Below are 15,693 nucleotides of genomic sequence, written 5' to 3' on the forward strand. Positions count from 1 at the left end.
ACAATTTTCTTGTTTTACATAAAATTTGATGAGTTTTCCAAAAAACAATATTGTTAAGACATCACTTCACACACTTAATTTACCTTTATCAAGATCTTCTCCAACAGCACCAGGTCCCTCAGCCATGAATTTACAGAAGAAATCTGCTACCTTTGTAGTGTAGTCCTCAATCTGTTGCTTTGTAATCTAAAAAGAACAGAGTTTAAATTGTTTTCTTTTCCATTTCTTTTTTTTTTCTTTTTTTTTTTTTTTTGTCAATACCTCTGTGAATGTTCTTTTTATGCCTCCAAGGTTGTGATCAACTTCTGATGCTTCAAAGAACAGAGTCTCCCACTTTTCCTTAATCTTGTCAGCCATCTCTTGCTCTTCTTTAGCCACCTAAAACAAAACAGCAGTATCTCTCACAAGTAATAAATACACACAGGAAAGTGAGAAAGGTGTGCATTATAAATATGCAAAAGATGGAAACAGCACTGAAGTTAGTCTCAAGTTGCACCAAGAGAGGTTTAGATTGGACATTAGAAAGAATTATTTCACATAGAGAGTGCTTAGGGATTGGAACTGCTTGCCCAGGGAAGTAATGGAGTTCCCATCTCCCAAGGTATATAACAGATGTGTGGAGGTGGCACTAACAGACATCAGTAAGGGCTTAGTGTTAGGTTAGCCATCGACGACCTTGAAAGCCAAGCTAGATGATTCTATGAATCAGGTTTAAACACATGCAATATGTCCATTTAAAATGGAGCTACTGCTTCAAGAACAGAAGTTGCATTAGACAATCTCCAGATGTCACTTCTAACCTCAACAATGCTGTGATTCTGTGAAATGTCTTAATAGGAAAACAATTATTCGTTCACATGGGAAGCATTTGTGAGCATAGCTCAAATCTGAAATGTTTTATGAGACAAGACATAACATTCACCTACTTGAATATCATACATTGCAAGAGTTCGGTATCTCTCCCAGATGTCCAAATATTTCAGTTCCACCGTAAACGACATGCCTCTGATAGCTGTAATTGTACTGAGGACAACTTTCAGCTCTTCCAAGGAATCAGGAGGTGTCTTAAGATTTTCTGATAATGTCTGTAAGAATAAAAAAATAATTTACAGAGGCAACACTGAGAAAGTAATTAGCCACTTCTTACTGAAACACAAAACACAAGTAAATGACATGCTGACTCTTTCATTTTTAGTTTATGTGATGATAAACATAATATAAAAAGAAATTTATAAATCAACAACAAGTAAATACCATAAAAACATAAATGTTACACCAAAAAAGAAGTTGTGAAGGGTGGTTTAAAAGGAATTTCAGAATTACTTACATGAACCATTCACAAACACAGGAATGAGAAAGCCTCTTTTTTTGCATATTACTGTTCTCTTTTCTTTCCTAGCTACACAGTGACAGCTCATCTCTATATGTATGGCATATTACAGCACATCACTCAAACTAAATCAGAGTGGTTCAAATGGTCACCTACTAATCAGTGAAAGCTGCATCGGACAACAAGAACAGAAAACACCTACCTCGATCTCCTCCTGAAGACTGAAGAGTTCTTTTCTTGCAAACTCATTAAGCAACTTTCCAAGGGAAATCATCCAGTCTTTAGCTTTATCCTCCACTGCAGAAACTAAAGTACTCAGACAAAGCCTGATAAATTGTTCATCTTTTATCAAGGGTTGTTGAATGACTTCTTGAGCTATCTTCATATAGAACTGCAACTTTTCATCGAAGGTGACATAGGAAGGCTTTTCAGCAGCAAACTTCTTTATGGCCATGTCTTTGTCCATAGTCCACAGAAAACAATATCTCTCCCAATGGTTCAAATACGTGCTGAGAGAAGTCAGGACTCTGTGGACATTCTGAGTGATGAGAGCAGCCTGCTCAGTTATCAGAGGGTTCTGGGAGATATCACTGTAAAAGCTGAATGTGACAATTTCATCATCTGTAACACGCTGAGGAGGGCACTCAGTGCACGTGCCATGCATCCACCGCACAAAATGCTAGAGTTTTCAAGACAAGTTTGAAAAGTAATTACCTTGTAAAGAGTCACATTAGTCAAATAATTCATCGTTATTTAGGAGACTATGAACAAAGTAATGTGAACGATTTCTTGAATCAACTGTTGTTCTGACAGCATGAAGTTATTTCATATACATTCAACCTGTTAGTTTTATGTTTTTGTTGTCCTCTTTTTCTATGTTTTAATAAAGAATTTAATCTTTAATAAAAGAGTAGGAGAAATTTTGTTACTTATATACATTAACCATATCATACATTTTCTATGTGGCCCAAGACAACTCCTCTTTGCTCAGAGCAGCCATGCCAAGCCAAAAGGTTGTATACCCCTGGGTTATATTTTCCCAAACAGTTGAGAGAAGTGTTAATTTCATCCTAATAAAATCTTTCTATGCATTATTTAGTTTATTTTTTCAGATCTCCACTGAGTGACAATATAGCACAGCAAACAGGCATTAGGCTAAACAGGCTGTTAAAGCAGTCTAGCAGAACAGGAAATCTAAGCCTAGGAAGCACATTTGATCTAAATTTATGCATTTCATATAACATTCAGAATAATATCTCCACCAACAGAGGGCACAAAAGATTGTAGTCATAACATCTGACTTCTTTTCTGAATAATATTTCAATATGATCATATTCATACAATAAAATGTTGTGATATCTTTGTGAGAAAGCTAAATAATTCATCTGCTGTTAAGCATTGTCCCAGATGTCCTTCTCATAACATTTCTGTTTTTCATTTTGTTTGTTTTGGGTTTGGGTTTTTTTGGTTTTGTTTTTTTGTTTTTTGGGTTTTTTGGGGGGGGGGGGGAGTTCTACGGAGAACTGTAAATATGGAGATTTTTAATATGGAGTAATATTGTCACTCTGACAGCTTATTTGTACATCAGAAAGCAACACAGCAGTAAAAAGCATCTCCTTCAGAGATATGCTGGTTTACAGAACAAAATTATGTCCTCACGGGGATAGAAAATCACGTGATTTCTTTCCTGTGTTATCAGTTTGCAAAATTAGGGCACTGTAAAATTAGAACAATGTGCTGGGTATTTTTATTTCACACTGAATCATTATGAATCTTCCCTTTGACATTAACTCTTGTCCAAACGTAAAGTGAGATTAAGTCAGTACAATCACAAGCAAAATATGGCAACAAGTAAATCTTAATTAAATATCACCTTTGTGACCTCAACACAGTCTTGGATACACTGTACTGTCATTGTGTCAATTTCACTGGCATTGGGTTGCAAGATTATCTTTGGAGGAGACAAAACAGCTTCTATTTGGAACAGTGGCACATTTGCAACAACAGCTGCATTAAAAGCTTGCAAATTCCTGGGAGAGGAAAAAAATCGTGTCAAAGATAGTAATAAGCTGCCCAAGAGAGACTGCAATTATGAGATATGCATTTAGATATGTGAGCGTATCTGTCAGAAGTCAGTTAACAGTTATTTCAGCTGGAAACACTGACGTGTATCTGAGCAAAATTGTCCCACTAAGACTGATGTAATGCAAAGCCTTGGCTAACTAAAATAAGTTGCTGAAAGGAATGAATGGGGATATCTCAGTGCAAAAGGATCCTAAGACTACAGTTTAAAGATGTGGACCACGAGAGGGAGAGATGCTGTAAAAAGCCCTTATAATATTTTGCTAGAGGAACCTCCTTTGCTCCAGGTAAAGCATAATCCAACAAACCATTGTTCTCATACTGCTGGTCCCTGTTTTAAAGGGATGCACTGGGCAGCCAGACAGCAAATTTAAAAAACTGCATTCTTCAGTAATATAAGGTTTTGATTTTAGAAATAAAGCAGAGATATGCAGCTCCATACCCTGCAGAAAATGTACATCATTTCTCTCTCCTGCTGAAAACACCAATACCCATTTTCTCAGAATTCAGGTCTCTCCTCTACGTTGTAAGCAGTTCTCCACTCTTTGCACAAAAGCAGTACAAATACAAGCCTGTTTCAAACTGCAAATCATCGAGGTGTTCAGAGTATCATTACACAAGTTTACAATAACAGATTGAGAAAAAACTAAGGAGGAAAGACTAAAAATGCACTGAATTAACTTACTTCAGAATTAACTGTATCAGCATCTGATAAATCCTATTTTCCCAATATGCATAATAGGAAGCCAATTTTGAAGATTTGCCACTCTTCATATCGACAAGTCCTTCCAGCTGTGCTAACAGTTGTGGAATGGCAGTATACTTTCTAACTATGTGATCTACATCTTTTGCTCTTTCACACTTAACATACTCAAAAAATTCTTTCACATCTGCAAAATATTACAAAAAATAATGTTAGCAGCTGCAACTTAATGGCCTTCAACAGTGGAATAATTAGCTGGGCTTTATTTGAGAACATAAAATTGGTCTTGTATACTAATAAAATTTCTTCATTTAATAACACTAATTTATTAATTTTTCAGTCTCCTATTTTATATGGGTTCAATTATTCAATAGCTATTAATAGATGTGAAAGTAACCCCCAAAAGACTCAGAAATCACAGAATCATCTGAGTTGGAAAGGACCTTTAGATGTCACCTAGTCCAGCTCCTCTGCAATGCACAGGGACATCTACAGCTCAGTGAGGGGCTCAGATCCTGAACATCTCCAGGGCATCCACCACATTTCAGAGCAACCTCTTCCAGGGCTTCACCACCCTTATCACAAACAACTTTTTCCTCATCTAAATCTCAGCTTCTTAGTTTGAAACCATTTCTCCTTGTCCTGTCACAACAGATCCTGCTAAAGAGTCTTAGTTCATCATTCATACTCTGTCACTGGAGTGATAGGGATGCACGGGAGACAATCACCTCACTGCAATTTCCCCTTGAGGAAAAGAGCTCAGTTGAGCTGGCACTCAAAGCAGTTTGCAGCTCTAAGATTGCACTACTGCATACAAGGAAGAGGAAATAAAGGGGAAGCTAGGAGGAAAGTCATCAAATGCAAGTAGATACTGATCTATTTGTATAATTATCCCTAAGTTCTTCTCATCAATGCTGTCAGCTTTAGGCTACTGAAGCTCTACTTGTGCTTCCTGTGTTACACCATGAAATACCACTGTAACTACTCCTGGAACTGTTATATGGTTTTATCTTAGCAACTAAAAATGCAGATAGAACAAAGTAAAACATCACAGAGCTCAGAAATGAGAGTATGTAGACTTACTGGGAAGCACATCAGCACTTTCTGAAAGTGGAAATTTAAAAAGATTTGTTGATGCTATTTGCAGAAGGTTGTTGTTTATGTCTCCAGAATTCGCATGAATCTGATGGACTAGGAATTCAAACTTCCTGATGGCTTGTTTACATCGGACTATGAAGTCAGCAATACCTTGAAATAAATCATAATCATTTGCTTCTTTGCAAAACTTTCATCAACATTTCAACAATCAAAATTATCACAACTAGATGTGTCAGAAATAAAAATAATACTCTGCAGATGAATAAATGTTTTCATATCTAATCCTTCATCCAGTTCCCTTCCGGACTTAAGAGTCTACATCCATTTCCACTTGATGTTTTATATTTAATGAAAACATAAGAAATATTCTTCTGGATCAGACCCTGCCTAATGTATTATTGGAGCACTATTATTGGCAATAGCATGTACTATTTAGGAATATATTGATTTCATCTGGCATATCAAATAGAGTGTAGAATTGAAGAGACTTTTTAAACTCAGAAAATCAGTATCTAAGGCCATTTTTAAATAGGTTAACCATTACCTAAGGAGTTCCAGTTGAGTCTTCTTTGCCCTAGTTTGAATACTTTCCAGAGTTCCTGAATACGGTCATCAAGAAGTTTGGTTTCTGCTTCATTCAGCGTTCCTACTACATTGTGATAATCATCCAGCATGTGTTTTAATCCATCTGCATAACTAATAAGTGTAAAACACATTAACAGCAACAAAAATATATAAAAATTGTGGAAACATCATTCTGAACATAAACAGAAATCTGCAGGAACAACTATGGAATATGTATTGATCATGTATGCAATTCACTTCCTATCAAAAACAAAAGAAAAATCCCACATGATCCCAATAGCAGCTAGACCAACTTCTCCTGGTCCAACAAAGTACTTTAAGACAGCTTCAGACTGAAGCACACAAAAGAATAAAGTAAATGAATTTTAAAGCCCAGTTAGGGCTCTTCTTGGCATTTTTATGTGCCTAAACATCTGTGATAATTTGGGCAAAAGTGACTTATTCAATGCCACAAGAAGGCAGCAGCAAGTTTAAACTGAAATTTACATTAGATTAGCAATTCATGGCAAAAACAAACAAACAAAAACAACCTCCTTTCTTGCTTTGTTTTTCCTTCAGATTTTCTTCTCATACTCATTTGTTAAACACAGTCTTACAGGGTGAAGGATGTAGACAGCACCAGAGGACAGACTGTTAGTGTGCCATTGCCATTAGCAATTTTGTATTTCAAAGAAGTCAGTAAGAGCTCTCCTATTCCCAAGATTTGAGGACTCAAGGCACACTCTGCAGTGAAATCATTTGAAACGTTGATGCAAGTGTGTATGCAAGCAGTTACAGCCTTACCTAAGATATCTGTCTTCCTGTAGTGCCACGTTTCTTGCTATTTCTGGGACTGGAAACCCCAGTTGTTCCATGTACTTTGTTTCAGTGATAATCTCTTGGAGTCTGGGAGAAAAATTCACTAGGAATTGGACACTTTTCTCTGTGGTGACAGCTTCTTCAGTTACTGAGGTCTACAACACAAGAAAACAGCAGAAATCAGAAAAACAACACCAGACAGTTCCAATGCAAGGAAAATGTTAACTTTTGGGGACATTTGATAAGATGGTAGGTAAAAGTCAGTATGGCTGACATTCAGAGCTGGTGAAAATGCCTTTAATATTTGATAGCCATCTCAGCATTCTGTTTTCAAAAACCTTTTTGTGTAGTGCTGCAATCAGTTATCCAGAAATCCAAGTAGAAGCTCACAGTCAAGTGAAAGATTAATTAAACAGGGTTCTGAATAGTCTCTGCTGGGAATCAACCACTACCTAATGTCATTTACAACATTCTGTTGTAACGTCCCCAAAATATTGCACCAATTACCTAGGATTAATAGGAAATATAGTACAGGAGAAAATGGACAGAAACAACATTCATGCATCCACCAGCCAGGACATTCAGCAACTGAAGTCCTACGAAGGATCTCAAAAAACACTGAGTTCAGATCTTTTAAAATTTTCCTTCAAAAAACAGCATTCCTCTTTAAAACAGCACTCTTAGACAAATCCCACTGACCATCAGATAGACTTCAATTCTCTCTCGCAGAGAAGCCTAGTATATTATCTTCCTATCTCTTACCTGATCAAAAGTCTCTAGACTAACATGGGTTGCTGACCCACCAATCACGACTATCAGCAGAGTTTTTTCCAATAACAGTGGGAGCATCTTTTCTGTTTCCTCTCTCCACTGATTATATTTCTGATCTTCATACTCTTTCATCCTCCTGGCCACTTTAAGATATATTTGCTTTACCTGGAAAGGAAAACTCTATCATCTTAAAGATCAAGAAAAATGTTTCACTATCCTGACTTAATAAGATTTATTTCCAATCTTTATTAAATGAGAGAGCAAGTAATGCCTTGTAATTAAAGCAGACAATGCAGAATTTAGGTTTTTGAGTTCTGTCATTGATTCTGTCACTATCTCTCTGAGAAACAGTGGAAAGGTTGCCAATCAAATTTTCATGCATAACATGGATTACTGCAGGCAAATAAGTTCTTCGAACTTCATTCACATAAGAGCATTTTCACATCCCTAGAAGAAAGGCATGAGGAAAGTACTTCTTCCTTCATTAAACAGCAAAGAAACCAACATACTTCTTTTCCACGTTCACTAGCAAGCAACCCCTCTACTTCCCGAAATCGAACAATGGTGTGTTTGATGCGATAGAAAAGTGATCGGGACCAGTATATTGCTCCAGCCAGTGGAGGATGATTCTTGAACAAGGGTGGATCTGTGAGGTTTTGAACAAAGATTTGTCTAACATTTTCAACCTAGAGGAGAATAAAAGAATCACTGTTAAGAATAATTTCTCTATTTGCTGTTTCATGGTCAGTATCTAGCTTGGTACAAAACACAAGCTCTGAAGCTAATTCCAGCAACAGGACAAAAACAAGAATTTTTTATTCCTCATTCACCTCTTTGTTGTTGTATCAATTGCATTATAGAAAACATCTTCCTTTCTGTACCTCGTGGAACTGCTATGTTGTCCTTGTGTTCTTTGTGAGACTACATTTTATTGTGAAACTTGGTATCTTTGGAAATATCAAGATAGCAAAGGCTTTCCAATGTATATGCCTCACAGAAGTTATTTTCACAGAACTGAGAAATTATTTCTGCCTTCATTATTAATCTCAGGCACATTTTGATCATACCACATAGTTGTGTCCAGCACCAGAAGGCTGAAAGATAGCTTTTCTCAGGAAGGACTACTGTTGTACTGCTGCTCACAAAGTAAAGGAACAGCCACAAGCCTCATAGTACATACAAACATCCTTCACTTCCCATACTGTGCTACACATATTCTGATATGTACATCATTTCAGCAAATAAACTATACTATTTTACATGCAGCTTCAAAAACAGAAACAACTCTTAATTTTTTAAAACCTGTCAGTCTTTCAGATGGTAAACAACACTATACTTTTGTTGAGATACGTAGAGAGATATACAGATTTATTATTTTCAATAAAGAACTTCATATATAAATAAATAAATCCTAAATGAAATACCTCTTTACGGTATTGGTCCAATATGTCATTGAACTTCATCATCAGCTGCCTATTAATTGTTTCACGACAGCGGGTGTTTTTGAAGTTCAACAGCATGTCAAATGCAGCTTCTGCTGACCGAAGAGTCTTAAAAGATTTATCAATAAAGTTTTTGGCATCTTCTTCAATAATCTAAATGGAGATAAGCCAAGAAATCCTGTCCCTTAGACCTTCATCTTACGAAACCATGAAAGGAAGCATAATGAAAATACCCTTTTCTAACAGTTGTAAGGCATCTTTTTACTATTCTTTTGACTTATAAATGACCTGCAAACTGATGGTTTTCCAGTAAAATACAGAAAACTAATATTAAACCTATGTCCGCTGGGCAGGTATAGGAGTCACAAAAAAACATTGTAACATCTTTCATTTCTGAAAGACCTTTCATTATCTGAGGGACAAAGGAATAAATGCATCCAGAAAGAGTTTGACTTCTTTGTGGAACGTGATTAAGATACGCAGTGTATGAGTGCAGGGAGGTCACACCAACCCTCCAGTCATGCTGTAGTGATTTTTGCCAATGAACACAAAGCATGTTCGATCAGTTTGCAAGATAAAGTGAAACTATAAACAAAAAGAACTTGCAAAAAAAGTACTGACCTAAAAAAATAGTTAAATACCTCCCATTTTCATTTACATATTTGTTCATATATATATATACATATATATATATATATATATATATATGTAGGTATCAAACATTTTCTTTAAATGAAAATATTGACATTCTAGAAGGAATTTTTATATAGGAAGGATTAAAGGGGAAACAAATCACCATACGTGATACTTACTGAAACTTTCGCTTTAAATTCCTCCATAATTAATTTCCAATCATGTGCACTTTCAAGACTAAAAGGGTCAAAAGCCAGTTCTTCCATTGGACTAGTTAGTTCATGTACTCTTCTCAGAAGATGATCAACGTGCTTTGGATCGCCTGTGACAGCTTTCAGTTCAGAACCAAATACATTGTAAAACTCTTCAGTGACCTGTTAATTCAGAAGAACAAATAAAAAAATTTTATTTTTAATGGGTTGTTGGTTTCTTTTCCTGACATTTAACACTTCTCTGTTATTATTTCCTTTTAAAATAACTACACACCAGAGAACAATCCATTCTTGTTAGGATTTACATTTTGCATACTCCTATACAATACACCAAGTACCTTTAAGAAAAACAGCCATAGAGGCCCAAAACTGCAGCTGTCAAAACAAAAAATACTCAGCTATTATTACTTTTTATTTCACAAGGGTTTTTACACACACAGTCTACATAGCACCTGACCATTGGTGGACAACAAATTATCCTACTTTTAAGGAGCCTAAACAGAGCATCTGTTCATGTATGTTATCTTGCAATTGTTACACTGATTCATGTACAGTCAGATTTTATATTATGGTATACTTAAATGACTAGTCTATCTAAAACGACACCACAAGCCATGAAAATTGCAAATCTGTCAAACAATTATTACAAGTCTGTATGCTAACAGCAGTACTATACACAGTAATACCTTTCCTTAACTAATACTTGAGAAGAGTTATTTCATCTCCAGCGTTAAGAGCATCATTATTAAAATCAAAGTCATTGCTCAGGTCCTGAGCTTAAACACACAACGGAACAAACTAACAGCAAAAGGCTATTAGCATTTCAACAACTACAGTAATAAAAGAATCTCCTCTACATAAGAAAATACTGATGACACAATCATACTATATAATTATTTTCCATACAACTACCTGCAAAATATCATACAGATCTTGACAGACTGAAGTCATATAATCTGTTTTTCCAAATAAAAGTTTTCGGTCAAATTCCCAATGTTGCTCTCTTCCTGATGCTTCAATCTGGGCACGAACAGCCAAATAAGATTTCTTCCACTGTTCAAGAGTACTTTTGGCCTCTGCTATTTTCTTTTTCGCAGCAGCTCTATCTTCTCTATTAATTAAATCAAAAGAGTTAATATATTGCAGATAAAAAGATTATAGATATTAAATGATATCTCAACTGATTAATATACCCTTGTTTAGCAGCTTCTAATTAGATCTAAGTTAAACTTTCAACTGCTACATCTTAATTTTCAGTGGGACTGGTTTTGAAAGAAGGTATTATTTCTAAACTGATTAATTATATTTATGTCACTTGTGTACCACAGTAATTGCAGGGTGTTTATTGATTTACATCCTTCCAAGAGAAAAGAGGACAAATACCTGTTTCTTCAGGACCGGTTTGGCAATTTATGAAAACTACAACATAAATTGACTTTTAATTGACCTTCTAATAGAACTTGAGATAAACACTGAAGCATACTTGATGCAAGTGTTATCTACTACACTTTCCATAGAACAAGTAAAGCTTTTAAAAAATACAGACCAGTAAAGTAGGAATCCAGTACTTACTTAAATAGTGTATGTAAATCCACCACTTTGCACACTCGATTTGAAATTTCCCATGCAATTCTTTCCATGAGGGGTACCATCTTTTCATCTGTGTTGTAATGCCGTGAGACAATCCATACCATTCTCAGGGCATTCATCAGCGAAGGAATTGTATCCAAGACAACATGAAACCCAGTGCCATGTGCTAAGTTCTATTAAACATATAAGTACTGTGAGTAAGCTATCATAAAAATACAGATACACATTTTATAAACCAATATTTATTCTACAGTTAAGAAGAAAATTCATCACGTTAGTAAATGAATAACTCATCCAGGAAACATCCTGGTGACTAAATTACAGAGATGGTTAAAGATGTGCAAATCTGCAAAGAGTTTTGTTAAGATCACATACCTTCAAATGGTGTTTCAGAGTTGAAAGAAATCTAACATTATCAAGAGCTTCCACACAATGTTCTCTGAGGTCACTGAAGATTACATGTAAATCTCTGACACACTCAGACTCAGCTTCCTGCAGTATTGCCAAGACTCTTTCCACTTCTAGAAGCTTCGTCTGCTCATTAAGATCACTTAAAACAGCATTTCTTACACACCAGAGGTCAATTTCTGCAAGTGGACCATTACCCTACAAGTAGGTGGAGTAAAATAAGAATTCTAAATTATCATTACACAAGGGTGAGATCCTATGAACAGCTTTACATTTGTTCTTTTTTTCAGTATGCTGTATACCAAGAAAACTCAGATGTGATTCAACCATAAAAAAAAAGACAGAATAAACTCTGAAATCATAAGTTTTACACAAGCAGAGAGGAACTGCTCATGGGGAGTGTACCCTGGAGCTGGATTTGAAGATGCCATGCTTGCAAAAATATACGCACAAATAACTTCATAGACATATAATATCTCATATTTAATTGTATACACTGTATATGTGTAACTGTTTGCAGAATCAGAACCTTACAATTGGATTTCATTTTGTTTGAAAGATGACTTTTCAAGGGAAAATACAGTTTCATATATATGTATATATATATATACTTTAATCGTTGTTTTTTTTAATATTTCATGGCTATCTCACTGATTTTAGAAGTAAGAATGCAACTAACAAAAGTGCCTTGGCTTTCCACAGTTTCCTAAGTGGATAGGATCTACACAGAACTGCTTTATTTTCCGCTTCCCAGAGTCACATTCCTCACTACCTTTGTCCTACTTTTCTTCAATTAGTAAATACTTTCCAACGATCAAACGCAAAGACATTAAAACAGAGCACAAGTCATTCAGAGAGACTCTTGTGGAGTTTCTGGGAGTAAATAAGTTTGGTTTAATGGAGACATTACCTGTGGAACCTTTTTCATTTGTTCCTCTAGAGTTGTGGATATTAATTTTTGCCAGGTCACTGCACAACTTTCAAGAGCTTCAACCACTTCTGGAACTGCAGCGAGAACACTCACTTCTCCATCTAGATTTACAGCTGGCATGCCCAATTTAATCTCTTCTGTTAGGAGCAAAGGCACTTAAAATTAACTGTCTTGTTCCACCAGCATTGTTAAAGTAACATCACTAAATGGCTTACACCTTCCATTTTATTAGCTACTAGAGTATAGGCAGATTACCACCTGCTCTCTGCCTGTTTGACAATATGCAAAAGGCATCAGTTGCTCTATAGTTAACACAAAACTAAGATGTATTCATAGAAATAACTTACAAGCCCTGAGCTTTCAACTCTCGATCCATTCACTAATTATTAAGAATCAGGATTAGGGCTTTGCTGAATAAAATTATTAGTCTTCCTAGTATATACCACTGAATTTTCCTCAATGGCAGGTATGCTAACATGTCAGAGAGGAGATGCTAAACCACACGTGAAAGCCTCATCTGGTCTTCCATTTTCTGTATCCAGCAATGGACAGAGTCTTCTGAGCAGTGGGAAGAAATGAGGTATGCTGACTTTCTCTCCTATTCTTACTCCAGGCTGAAAGAATGTCATGGAATTAGTCCGTTTCCCCATACTGACTGCTATGCTTCAGAGCATAAAATACTACTGTTACCAGCAAGAGAAACTTTAGTCAGATCTGCAGCTTCCCCAGAAACTGTATGTATTTGTTATTCCAAGCAAAGCCATTCCTAAGTGAACCTATTTTTATTGTCTTGCAGTCTGAACAACACAGCACTAGCATAGATAAAATACTTGCCTTCAGTTTGCTGTAGAGTTGGCTGAGAAATGCTTAAGAATTTCTGCATGTTCACATGATCATTCCTTATCTGAATATTATGGTACCCCACAGGCTGCACTTTCTTTTCTGCAAAGGAAACTTCTCCAGCCTGCTGATCAGAGGAGACAGAAGGCAAAAATTCCTATAATTCAGACATGTACCATAGACTAGATGGTCTACATTTAGGGGGTAAGGAGATGAAGTCTATCAGCACAAAAATAAAAAATACTTAATATCACATTCTTAAGTGTTTCTTAGATAGGCCCAGACAATTCAGTTAAATAATGACCGTCTCCACATACTTTTGTGATATTTTGTTTCCCAAAATAGAATTCTAAGTATTAGCATAAACTTCATTTTGGCATATGAAGGTCAGTCATGAAACGTTAGTATTTCATACACTTAGTCCGTGTAGTCAGCAGAATACTAAGCAGGCAAATCACTCACAGAAACACTGACCACTCCATACAGCTGTAACATTTACCTTTGAGAAGATATTATTTAGCATCAAAAGGGCATCATCAGTCAGTAAACCAAACTCAATCACTTTAGGAAGAACCACATCAGCTTCAGCCAGGTCATTAGGTTCAGTAACTGCTTCTAAACAGCACACAAAGAATCAGCACAGATCTAATTATTTGGTACAAAAAGTAATTATTAAAACAATTGCATAAATTCTTACCCATATTAAACTCCAACAAAACCAAACTGTCTTTGTAATAAACTAGGTTTTGTGCAAGCCACTTTCAAAACTACTGCTGTGTTTAATACTGTAGATGGCTTTTCAAAAAGGGTAGAAAAATGATTTTTTATAACCCAGCCTTCAGTGTAGAAATGGTTTTCTGTTCAAACCAAAAAGTGGCCATGATTTAAACTTCTGTAGACAGACCAGGAAAATATTCTACAGAATTGACATAAAACAGCTAAATAACATTTTTTTTTTCCTCTCACATTTCCCATTTCTAGAAAACCCAAATACTATAGTCACAAAACAAAAACTTTGCAGCTTCAAACTGCATGCTGCTGCTCAGCGAATCCATGTTTATGCTGGGGTGAGTGGCTGGCACTAAGGCTCAGATAACAGGAGCTGACTGCTCCTGGAAATAGGCATGGAAACACCTGTTTGCTTCACCATAGGAGCTGTTTCCTGTCGGGATGGAGCTAGATACCAAGGTCTGACTGTGACCAGTACTGGTAGCTATTGTCATTAGTTTTATGTTAAATGACTAAATAATTGAACTGTCAAAATAGAACTTCTATTTCAGTTCCTGTTGCGTATCAGAATTTAAGTCAGGTCAGGAAGTTTGGTACCCAAGTTGTGCTTATCACCACCCTGTGGTCTAATTTTCACATATAGCTCCTCACTGTCAACGCACTTCACGTAGCTCTAGCAGCTATTATAACTAAACCTCCCATGCTCCCTCGAGAACAGCACGAAAGCTTCATCCCTGTTGGTAAAATGTGGAAAACATGTTTTCCATAAATTTAATATGAAAAGCGTTCCTGAATCCCGGCTCTAGTCTGAAAGTCTGAAGGCATTCATGCCAGTTAATTAGGCTGGACAGGCATAACCTAAGTCCCAATCACTATCAGCTTTCCTCAGTATGAACCATTGCTCAAGTGGTTCATAGAAAACAAGATTTACAATAAGCAGCCAAGTGACCTGGGGTTGTTCACTCTGGAGAAAAGGAGGCTGAGAGGAGACCTCACTGCTCTCTACAACTCCCTGAAAGGAAATTGCTGCAAGGAGGGTATTGGTCTCTTTTTCTCAGGTGACAAGTTATAAGATACAAGGAAATAGTCTTAAATTGCACCAGGGGAGGCTTAGTTCAAATAAGAGGAAGAATTTTTTTGCAAAGAAGGTGGTGAAGCACTGGGAGAGGTTGCCGAGGAAAGTGGTGGAATCTCCATCCCCAGAGGTGTTTAAGATACAGGTGGACATGGACCAAAAGACATGGTTTAGTGACAGGACTCAGCAGGTCAGATGGATGATTGGATCTGATAATCCTGAAGGCCTTTTCTGACCTAAGTGGTTCTGTGATTAATGCAAAGACTGGAAATGCTGAACTTCAGTTATTCATGACAAATACCTTTGGGGTCTCTTAAAAAATATACAGTAGCATCTGATACAAATTCTTCAGGAATTTCATCAAGAGCCACATAGAAATACACCTCATCAGTTTTCTGTTCTGTTATCTGAAATAGAGAATACAAAGGAAGAATGATTTGCTATTTGCTGACATGTTTCTTAACAG

The 15,693-nt window shown here is 36.3% G+C and overlaps 1 protein-coding gene across 8 annotated transcripts in view; it reads right to left on the reverse strand.

The window, feature by feature from the left end:
• The window catches only part of DNAH10 (dynein axonemal heavy chain 10), a 54,517-nt gene that overhangs the window by 35,849 nt on the left and 2,975 nt on the right, over positions 1-15,693 (reverse strand). For 7 of the 8 annotated variants that reach the window (XR_014886928.1, XR_014886930.1, XR_014886929.1 and 4 more), the window contains 20 exons: positions 15,529-15,634; positions 13,923-14,038; positions 13,418-13,550; positions 12,563-12,720; positions 11,620-11,850; positions 11,227-11,417; positions 10,567-10,765; positions 9,622-9,816; positions 8,792-8,962; positions 7,877-8,053; positions 7,359-7,532; positions 6,582-6,751; positions 5,758-5,909; positions 5,199-5,363; positions 4,098-4,302; positions 3,204-3,360; positions 1,533-2,009; positions 927-1,085; positions 262-378; positions 84-186 (listed from right to left, as the gene is read on the reverse strand). Coding sequence is in view for 5 of the 8 variants with exons in the window: in XM_085238299.1 (XP_085094425.1) it covers positions 84-186; positions 262-378; positions 927-1,085; positions 1,533-2,009; positions 3,204-3,360; positions 4,098-4,302; positions 5,199-5,363; positions 5,758-5,909; positions 6,582-6,751; positions 7,359-7,532; positions 7,877-8,053; positions 8,792-8,962; positions 9,622-9,816; positions 10,567-10,765; positions 11,227-11,417; positions 11,620-11,850; positions 12,563-12,720; positions 13,418-13,550; positions 13,923-14,038; positions 15,529-15,634 (3,556 nt within the window). In the remaining 3 variants the exon portion in view is untranslated. The remainder of the gene's footprint in view (positions 1-83; positions 187-261; positions 379-926; positions 1,086-1,532; positions 2,010-3,203; positions 3,361-4,097; positions 4,303-5,198; positions 5,364-5,757; positions 5,910-6,581; positions 6,752-7,358; positions 7,533-7,876; positions 8,054-8,791; positions 8,963-9,621; positions 9,817-10,566; positions 10,766-11,226; positions 11,418-11,619; positions 11,851-12,562; positions 12,721-13,417; positions 13,551-13,922; positions 14,039-15,528; positions 15,635-15,693) is intronic. The other variant, XM_085238296.1, reaches the window with a different exon arrangement.

This window comes from Meleagris gallopavo, chromosome 17, assembly GCF_905368555.1.
Source record: "Meleagris gallopavo chromosome 17, MGAL_WU_HG_1.1, whole genome shotgun sequence".
Lineage (NCBI taxonomy): Eukaryota > Metazoa > Chordata > Aves > Galliformes > Phasianidae > Meleagris > Meleagris gallopavo.